The sequence below is a fragment of the Centruroides sculpturatus genome, unplaced genomic scaffold, assembly GCF_000671375.1.
Source record: "Centruroides sculpturatus isolate CEXI.00-Female unplaced genomic scaffold, Cexi_2.0 scaffold2046, whole genome shotgun sequence".
Taxonomy (NCBI): Eukaryota; Metazoa; Arthropoda; class Arachnida; order Scorpiones; family Buthidae; genus Centruroides; species Centruroides sculpturatus.
This window is the reverse complement of record NW_019386386.1, coordinates 21767-31822: the sequence shown is the minus strand read 5'-3', so window position 1 is coordinate 31822 and position 10056 is coordinate 21767. Positions and strand designations below refer to the sequence as shown.

At 32.1% G+C, this 10056-nt stretch overlaps 2 protein-coding genes across 2 annotated transcripts; one reads left to right on the top strand and one right to left on the bottom strand.

Moving 5' to 3' along the window:
• Window positions 1-269: 269 nt before the first annotated feature.
• Window positions 270-1050, top strand: LOC111614775 (protein ZBED8-like). The gene is made up of 3 exons (XM_023356139.1): window positions 270-456; window positions 508-706; window positions 753-1050. Exons 1-3 carry the CDS (start codon window positions 270-272, stop codon window positions 1048-1050), a joined length of 684 nt encoding a protein of 227 aa, XP_023211907.1.
• Window positions 1051-5667: 4617 nt separating this feature from the next.
• On the bottom strand, window positions 5668-8251 carry LOC111614774 (uncharacterized protein KIAA1211 homolog). Its single transcript, XM_023356138.1, has 5 exons — window positions 8196-8251; window positions 7223-7362; window positions 6926-7128; window positions 6222-6424; window positions 5668-6150 (listed from the first exon to the last, which is right to left on the bottom strand). Exons 1-5 carry the CDS (start codon window positions 8249-8251, stop codon window positions 5739-5741), a joined length of 1014 nt encoding a protein of 337 aa, XP_023211906.1. The 3' UTR covers window positions 5668-5738.
• Window positions 8252-10056: the final 1805 nt, after the last annotated feature.

Below are 10056 nucleotides of genomic sequence, written 5' to 3'. Positions count from 1 at the left end.
AATATCACGAATAATTTTTTCATTAAAAAAAGAAAACGTGAAGATTCTAATGATCAAGAAGTGGTTACTGGTAGCAAAGCTAAGGAATCAATTAGCACTAGTAAATCATCAAAAATTGAGAGCTCTATTAGTGAAGATTTGACTATTTTTAACGTTGAGCAACAAACAAGCACTATTGAAACAAAAGAAACAGAAACAATAAGTTCTCGTAAAAATGTTGCATTAAAAAAAATGTAAAAACTCGCTTATATCAAGAAAATTACCTAAAAATGGGATTTACCTGCTGTGGTGATAAATTAATTCCCAGACCAAAATGTATTGTGTGTGGTTTTGTTTTATCAAATGAAGCTATGGTTCCCAGTAAACTATTGCGACACTTCTCCACAAAACATGATCACTTGTCTAAGAAACCTCTTGAATATTTCAAAGATCTGATAAAATTACAAGAAAAACAAAGTAAAAGTTTTGTAAAAAAAAAAAAATATACAATTGCTGACCGTGTTCAAGAAGACAGTTATTTAGTCGCAGAAATAATCGCCAGAGAAATGAAGCCTCATACTATTGGTGAAACTTTGATTCGCCCGGCCTATACAGCAATTGTGAGAACAATTTTTGGTGCTGAAGCAAAAGAAGAAATAAAAAAGATTCCTTTGTCAAATGACACTACGAGTAGACGTATTAGTGATCTATCAGTTGATATTGAAAAGTCAGTTATAAATAAAATAATCAAATCGAAATTATTTACTTTGCAGTTGGATGAGTCAAGTGATCGGTGGTAAAGCACAATTACTTGCCTTCACTCGATTTATTAAAGATCATGAAATTTTAGAAGAATTTTTATGCTGCAAGGAATTTGAAAAAACTACGACGGGAAAAGATGTTTTTGATATCATGAACACATATTTTAATACAAATGGTCTATCTTGGAAATCTTGCGTGGGTGTATGCACAGATGGCGCCCGTTCAATAATTGGAACTATAAAAGGATTTGTTTCATACGCTAAAAAGGAAAACGAAAACATTGTAACAACTCACGTTGTTACAATGTAGGAAAATATAACAATATAATATAACAATACATAGGAAAATATAACAATACAGATTTGCAAAAACTTATTTACAGTCATTTAACGTCGTTAGAAGAAAAAATTAACCATTATTTCCCTGACATATAAGTTGATCTGTACGACTGGATTCGAAATCCTTTTGTAGAGACAACATCAGAAATAAGTTCAGTCTTGCAGAAGCCGAAGACTTAATTGATATACGTAACGATCGTACGTTAAAATTGAAACATTTAGAAATGAGTCTGAATTCATTTTGGATAACAATTTTCCACATCATATCTCTGTGAAGTGGGATTCTCTACACTTCACAGAGATATTATTACATTAAAATATTAAAACAAAGAAGAGAGAAAGACTAAAGGCCCTTGAAAATGAGATGAGGGTATGTCTTTCAAAAACACGACCTAATATTAAGGAAATATGCAAACACCATCAGGCGCATACTTCACATTAAGTTCACGTTTTATCACCAGATACCTTTATAATAGAGAGGATGCGGCCGACGTTTTCAACACGAAAACGTGTACGTCGGACGTTCAGCGCCGCTTTCCTATAAGCCTAGAAGTTTGACAATGGTGTTTGGATAGTCAGTGGAATCATGCTCGACATTCCAAACATCATTGCCAAACTTCTGGGCCTTTAGGAAAGCGGCGCTGAACGTCCGACGTACACGTTTTTGCGTTGAAAACGTCGGCCGCAACCTCTCTATTAATAACTTTTGTTTTGAATGCTTTTGTTTTGTTTAGAAATAAACTTACTTACTTTAAAAAACTTTTATTTTTTTCAAAGTCTTCTCATCCTTCATATCTTTACTAACCGTAAAAAGCAAAATAATAATAATAATAGGGGTGCCGTGAATTTTGTTTAATAATTTCAAGTGCGCCACCTGACAAAAAAGTTTGAGAAACACTGTAGTAGTATGTTATCAAACTCTAGCCATGATAAACTATATAAACAGCTTCTATAGCTTCTTACCAATATTAATTGTTAAATATTAAACATACAAATGTAGCCTTTCTGTAATGTAGCTTTTCATTTCTTCAATACGAAACAAAAAATGTTGCCTTTCGGTGGTATTATTATTAAAATTTTACAATACTGTAGCAGAATTTGCTAATTATGTTTACTCGACTATAACCTTACATGTTTTTAGTACCAGTAGATGCTCATTATTGATCATGTATGTACTTCTCAGAGATTTAAATCTGAGTATAAATAGACTCTTGATAAGTGTTTGTGGATAATTTGCCCCCAATACTTTGGACACCATCTAGTCATCCTGTTATGAATCTAACTAAATCTGTAATGGTTATGTTAAAAAGTAATTTTTTAGAATTTAAAACACTCTAGACTTTAAAAATAAACAACAAAACTATCGAAAACACATAAATTGGGACCTTTTTTACGAAAACCTTTGCCGATATCTGGAGGGAATATAACTTCCCGCAAACTGGCAACAAAACCTCGACCAATACGTGGAGCATGTCACAACGGCAATTATAGGAGCTGCCAAAAAATCTACTAATGAAAAAAATTGCAAACCACAAAAAGACACACTAGTGGACAGAGGAATTGGCAAAAAACAAAAAAGAAATAAACAAAATCCACACAAAACTTTACAAAGAGAGGGACAAAAAGAAAAAAACAAGGCTAAAGCGGGAATACAACAAGATGCTTAAAAACTACAAAAAACAAATAAATAAAATGAGAGCAGCTTACTAGAAAGACTTTTGTTCCAAAGAAAACAAAAATGGCCTATGGAATACTCCCTATCAGTTCATCTATAACAGGTATAAAAAAGCAAACATTCCAAGCATACTAACTAAAAATAAGAATAAAAAAGACCAAAATTACAATATGATCGATAACTTTCACAACATCTTAGACACAGACATCATAAACGACAACCCTGAGGAGGATTCAGAAGACCATAAACAAATACAAACAGAAAATGCAAGGGATATGAACATCAACATTGACAATCCCTTTTCCTTTTGGGAAGTCCAAAGGGCCATAATGAAACTACCAAACAGGAAAGCACCAGGATTAGATAAGATAACACCAGAATGGTAAAAGAGGCATTTAATGAAATCCCTATCGCTTTCGTTCATTTGTATAACAAGTGCCTAAAGATTAGATATTTCACTAAAGCTTGGAAGGCTGGAAACATCAAATTAATCCCTAAATGTGAGTGCCCAAATATGCCAGAAGACTACAGACCAATTACACTTCTACCTGTCATGGGAAAAATCCTGGATGGTCTCCTGATTAACAGGATAAACTGGCATTTACACAAAACAAACAACCAACACCCAAATCAATTTGGTTTCGTGCCCAGGAAGGTTGAATGAACACACTCCTGTCAGTGAAAGAATTTATTATAAATAGGGCATGGTCCTCCCATACCATGGATCCTCCCAGAATACAGTTATACCAGAAAAATAGCTTATAGTATAAAAATTGTCTGTAGTTAACGTATTTGCTGCCAGTTGACATAGCCCCGTAACTTTCATATAATGAAAAATTGCATAAACTGGCAGAAAACATGTTAATAAATCAAGTTAAATCAAAAATTCTATCTGTAATTATATGATTTCATTACCTGAATGATAAAATCTTCTTTGGATATGTTTTGTCTCTGCAACTTGTTTTCCTCATTAGAATAGGATGATTCTCTTAAATGTCCATTAAGCTGTTCTTTAACTTCATTCTATAATTTTTTGGGGAGAAACACTACTTTAACTTATTTCTTTATAGATTGCCTTCATTATAATTTCTTAGATTTTTATTTTAAACATTAAAAATTAATTTTCTAGATATTATTTGTAGTGTACACAGAAGAGAGTAACATAGAAAATCACTCCATTCCAAATACTAATACTAATAGACTGTGATCCAATATTATAAGAGGCGAAAAATTTATGTATAATTATTTGGTTTCTTGTTCCTTTGGTTTCCCAGCCAATTTTTTCTTTGTTCTTCCCAAAATTCCTTTGTTTCCTTTCCCATTTTTATTCATTGTTTATCCCTGTTACCACTTCCTGTTTCCTATTTCATTGGCAATAGATAAACACATATCTGTCCCTCACCCTAAAAGAATAGACCAAGATGTCATCATGGAAATCCCATTGATTGGTCCAGGCCAGATATATATGAAATATGAGAGGTGCTAACAGGAATTTTGATACTCCACAGTAATGATATCATCTTTGTTCGTCTACCAGACCACATTTGCCAACACTGTTCTATGCTGCTTTGTCACTGTCTCTCTCCTTTCTTTTTCTTTTACTAACAACCAGCATTATATCTATTAAGTATATTGTGTTTATATATATATATATATAACAATATTTTGTAGAATCATTTAATCTTCATTTAGAAGAAATGCTTTGCCTCCTGTCTTTCTCAAAACANCAATTAAGAATACAGAAAATGTAAATATAAGATTACTTCCGACATAAACACTCCAAACGAATAACATTAAGGAGTAAATATTAGACAAATTATTAGCAATTTCTAAAATATACATATACATTTTTAGCATTGATTGAATTTATGATAAACAAACGTGCCCGTTTCTAAGGGAATTCAACAAATAAGTTAAAGTATGTTCTATTTCATCACAAATTACTATAAAAAATAGAAACAACCAAACATTAGGCATTACAATAAATCTATAGGTAAATACGAAATAAAAAATTGATATGATGATTTCTATAGTTTGATTAAATTTAAATTCCAATGCTATAAATCTAGTAGTATCTATTGTTATAGTTGGCAAAATAATATAGACAATGAAGCATGCCCAAATAACAATGACTTTAATCCATAAGTATTTTTGATATAATCCATCTTCCAAATGAAAAACTTTCAATCTGCGAAGCTTTTGGATAAGTTTCCTGATTTTCTTCTTCTGAGCATGAAAATGAATTACAGATGCAAAATTGACTATTATAGAAAATTGAAAAAATGAGAATGACAAAAGAAGTACTGTTGTATAATGCGTTTTTATAAACAGAATATAAGTTAAATTGAAATAAATGATAAATAGGATACTAATAATAATCGTGAATACATCGTACAAAGTAATTCGTTTTACTGTATAATTTAATCCACAAAACATCATGGAGATCAGCAACGGTTTCCAATTTCTTTGGTATCGTTCTTTGTGATTTGATTTTAAACTGGGATAGACTTTACTTACCGACGAAACTCTCATTTTCATAAACTAAAATAAAACTATGCTATGAGAAGCGAATCTTTTCGAATAACTTCGTCTTCCTGAATGTTCATACGATGTACTTCCTATAAAGATTTTCTCTAACTGGAATTCTCTTGTTCCGCTCAATAATCAATGCAGCTGTTAATTTTTGAGTAGGCACGCAATTTTCTATTGAATAGGATTTTTAAAATGCAGATTAGAAATTTTTATATAATGAAATCAATTTTTAATTCGGTATTAGTAAATTTGCGCTGCATTTGGTGAATGTCGCTTTTATATGAATTTTGTTTGTATATTTTGTAGAAGGCAGAAGCTGCACGAGAATCAATCTAGATTCAATCTTTTGAATGCATGTGCAAATATTTATTGTGATTTGAATTAAAATTAAATTTCTTTATTGTGATTTAACGGCATTCAGAATTTATTTAAAGAAAGAAAAAAACAACGAATTAGACGTATTGCATGTTTGCAGATCTCAAGATTTCTCCAACTTTAGCTTTGTAAACGGGATCCGTTTCTGTTCTATTAGCCAGTTTAATAAACTGAGATAACGATTGTCTGACTTTCATTATCTCAGAATCTATTAATGACTTCATGTGAATTGTCTGCTTTAATTGTTGTGCCAATTGCTGTATATGTTTATTGACTTTGTCGGCTTTCATCTCCTCCATTTTAATATATTTTTCGTATTCTTCTCTTCGATTTTTTACTTCTGATTTCGTGTTGTTCTCTTCTTCCATTTTGACTTGTTTGACGGTTTCGTCTATATCTTTCTGCAATACATTCTGAAGCTTATTTAAAGATTTTTGTTTATCGTTGTAAGAATTGTGATTTATCGCATCTAATCTATCTTCGAACTCTCTAAAAAGTTTTTGTAATTTAAATTTGTAAAAATTAATTTAAACTGATTAAATCGCGTATTTTATATTTACCTTTTCATTTTTCTGATATTCTCTTCGCCTATCTTCCTTTCTTTTTCTTGGGCTTGTTGAATGGCTGTTTTTAAATGATCTCGAAAGTGTTCTTGAGCTTCTTCTAAGGCTTTAGATAAACATTTTTCACCTCGAATTCTTTCACTTTCTAATTTAGGTTGAAATTCTTCTTTTAATTTATCCTCAAGTTTAGCTATTTTTTTCTGTTTAATGATTGATATTAAAAACGAGCAATTATTTATTGTGCCGGGCTACAATTTTTAATCATATTTTTTATTTATTTAATTTAAAATATATGCTCTCCACCTCAAATTAGTATTATAGTGTTTTGTCCGGTACAGTACATCATACTTTCCCGTTAGGAATTGAGTCGTGCCGGTCATCCATAAAACACCGTTACATAAGATACGGAAAGCTTAGGAACAGGAGGACCGATTAATTATATACAAATTTCCGGTATAAACCGGAAATTATGTGATTTTAATTCAAAAATTGCCCCAGAACGGAAACGTACATGACCGGCACGACTCCGTTGTTATCAGGAAAAGTATGATTTACAGGGGCAAGACATTAGTAATTTGAGATCGGGAGCGTATATTTTAAAATTAAATAAATTAAAAATATAATTATAAATTGCATCCCGACATTGTTACGACGTCACAATAATTTTTGCTGGTGAATAAAACTTCTTACATCGGACTCACCTGCTGATTCATTTCGTGTTTATTTTGCAATTCTTGGAGATACTTTTTCAATTCGACAGCAGACTTTTTCAAAGCATCTTGAATCGCTTTCTTCTTAAATTCTTCGGGATCTTGTAATTCATTTGTTATCATCTCTGCTATCAATTTCTGGCATTCTTCCTTTAACACGTTAAAAGTCTCCTCGTGAATTTTCTTTCCTAAATCTATTAAAATAAACGCCACAAAAAGATTTAAAAAAACGAAGCAAAAGATCTGATAATTCGTTTATTTAAATAAATACATTAACATTAAATTTACTTTTAAATCTTTCAGCAAATCCCAGCTTACTGATCTTTTCTAAAATATTTTGTTGTTCGTCAATGTTTTCTTGTTTTAAAATACTAGTTTTAATCTTGAGAGCCTGATTTAGNAAACAAAAATGGCCTATGGAATACTCCCTATCAGTTCATCTATAACAGGTATAAAAAAGCAAACATTCCAAGCATACTAACTAAAAATAAGAATAAAAAAGACCAAAATTACAATATGATCGATAACTTTCACAACATCTTAGACACAGACATCATAAACGACAACCCTGAGGAGGATTCAGAAGACCATAAACAAATACAAACAGAAAATGCAAGGGATATGAACATCAACATTGACAATCCCTTTTCCTTTTGGGAAGTCCAAAGGGCCATAATGAAACTACCAAACAGGAAAGCACCAGGATTAGATAAGATAACACCAGAATGGTAAAAGAGGCATTTAATGAAATCCCTATCGCTTTCGTTCATTTGTATAACAAGTGCCTAAAGATTAGATATTTCACTAAAGCTTGGAAGGCTGGAAACATCAAATTAATCCCTAAATGTGAGTGCCCAAATATGCCAGAAGACTACAGACCAATTACACTTCTACCTGTCATGGGAAAAATCCTGGATGGTCTCCTGATTAACAGGATAAACTGGCATTTACACAAAACAAACAACCAACACCCAAATCAATTTGGTTTCGTGCCCAGGAAGGTTGAATGAACACACTCCTGTCAGTGAAAGAATTTATTATAAATAGGGCATGGTCCTCCCATACCATGGATCCTCCCAGAATACAGTTATACCAGAAAAATAGCTTATAGTATAAAAATTGTCTGTAGTTAACGTATTTGCTGCCAGTTGACATAGCCCCGTAACTTTCATATAATGAAAAATTGCATAAACTGGCAGAAAACATGTTAATAAATCAAGTTAAATCAAAAATTCTATCTGTAATTATATGATTTCATTACCTGAATGATAAAATCTTCTTTGGATATGTTTTGTCTCTGCAACTTGTTTTCCTCATTAGAATAGGATGATTCTCTTAAATGTCCATTAAGCTGTTCTTTAACTTCATTCTATAATTTTTTGGGGAGAAACACTACTTTAACTTATTTCTTTATAGATTGCCTTCATTATAATTTCTTAGATTTTTATTTTAAACATTAAAAATTAATTTTCTAGATATTATTTGTAGTGTACACAGAAGAGAGTAACATAGAAAATCACTCCATTCCAAATACTAATACTAATAGACTGTGATCCAATATTATAAGAGGCGTGTTTATGTATAATTATTTGGTTTCTTGTTCCTTTGGTTTCCCAGCCAATTTTTTCTTTGTTCTTCCCAAAATTCCTTTGTTCCGTTTACCATTTTCATTCATTGTTTATCCCTGTTACCACTTCCTGTTTCCTATTTCATTGGCAATAGATAAACACACATCTGTTCCTCACCCTAAAAGAATAGACCAAGATGTCATCATGGAAATCCCATTGATTGGTCCAGGCCAGATATATATGAAATATGAGAGGTGCTAACAGGAATTTTGATACTCCACAGTAATGATATCATCTTTGTTCGTCTACCAGACCACATTTGCCAACACTGTTCTATGCTGCTTTGTCACTGTCTCTCTCCTTTCTTTTCCTTTCACTAACAACCAGCATTATATCTATTAAGTATATTGTGTTTATATATATATATTACAATATTTTGTAGAATCATTTAATCTTCATTTAGAAGAAATGCTTTGCCTCCTGTCTTTCACAAAACAAACAGTTTCTACAGGCGAAGTCGACCTTCTTATTGAAGCGTCTCGTCTGCCTCTGTGTTTATATATTTGTTGTTTCATAGAATAACCTGGCTATAGAGCTAGAATTTGTCCAATGTGACAACACTTTGTCTACCAATTGTAACATCCACATTTCATATAATGAATTGCTTTGAACCTCGTGGCTTGCCCCTAGGAATTAACTACAGCTGGTATCTATCATTGAGCTTTACACGTATGTTTTTTCATTTATTGAAATTCCGATATTTAACACATTAACTGCTATCTGATGCGCCAACGGTCTTACTAATTAGGACCATACGGAGCAATCCGACCACCTGACGTCGCTATGACCAATGTAGTTTCACTCGAGGTTAAATTATCCCGGTTTTGTAAGACATTATTTTACATCCTACTGGTGGCCTCTCGCGCACATCTATAAAGTTGGCTCCGATCGCTAGCGGTTGTATGGCTCTGAACAGCCCTAACTACTACAACCGCCGGCGTGTTGGATAGCGGTTAACGTGTTAACTCTTTCTCTGCTGTGATGTTTACATTCATCAATTTTATGTTTAAAAATAATAAAAATTTATTAATTGTCATGTTATATTAAATAATTAAAAAGATTAATTACCTGAATAATGAAATTTCCATTACAAGTAATATTAGAACCTGTTTGATTTGGTTCGCCCATTTCACGTGTCTTTTCGGGATAGCGTTTTATGTATTGAATAAGTTTTCTTTTAACTTCATCCTAAAATTAAACAAAGCTTATATTATAGTTTTAACTTCTTTGTTTTTAATTTAAATATACAGTTGTCCCTTGATAATCCGACAAGTATGGGACCAAATGTGTGTCAGATTACCAAAAGTGTCCGGATTACCGAAAATAATTACATATTTTGCATTGTTTTGCTAGCAGTAACTTACAATATTCTCTACTCCAACTGTTCGAACAGAACTGCTCACATAAAACACACGAAATGTGTGTCATCGAGTAAGAATTGGATGGGGAGATTCACATCGCGACATGCTTCTGTGCAAGCAGACACGTAACGGG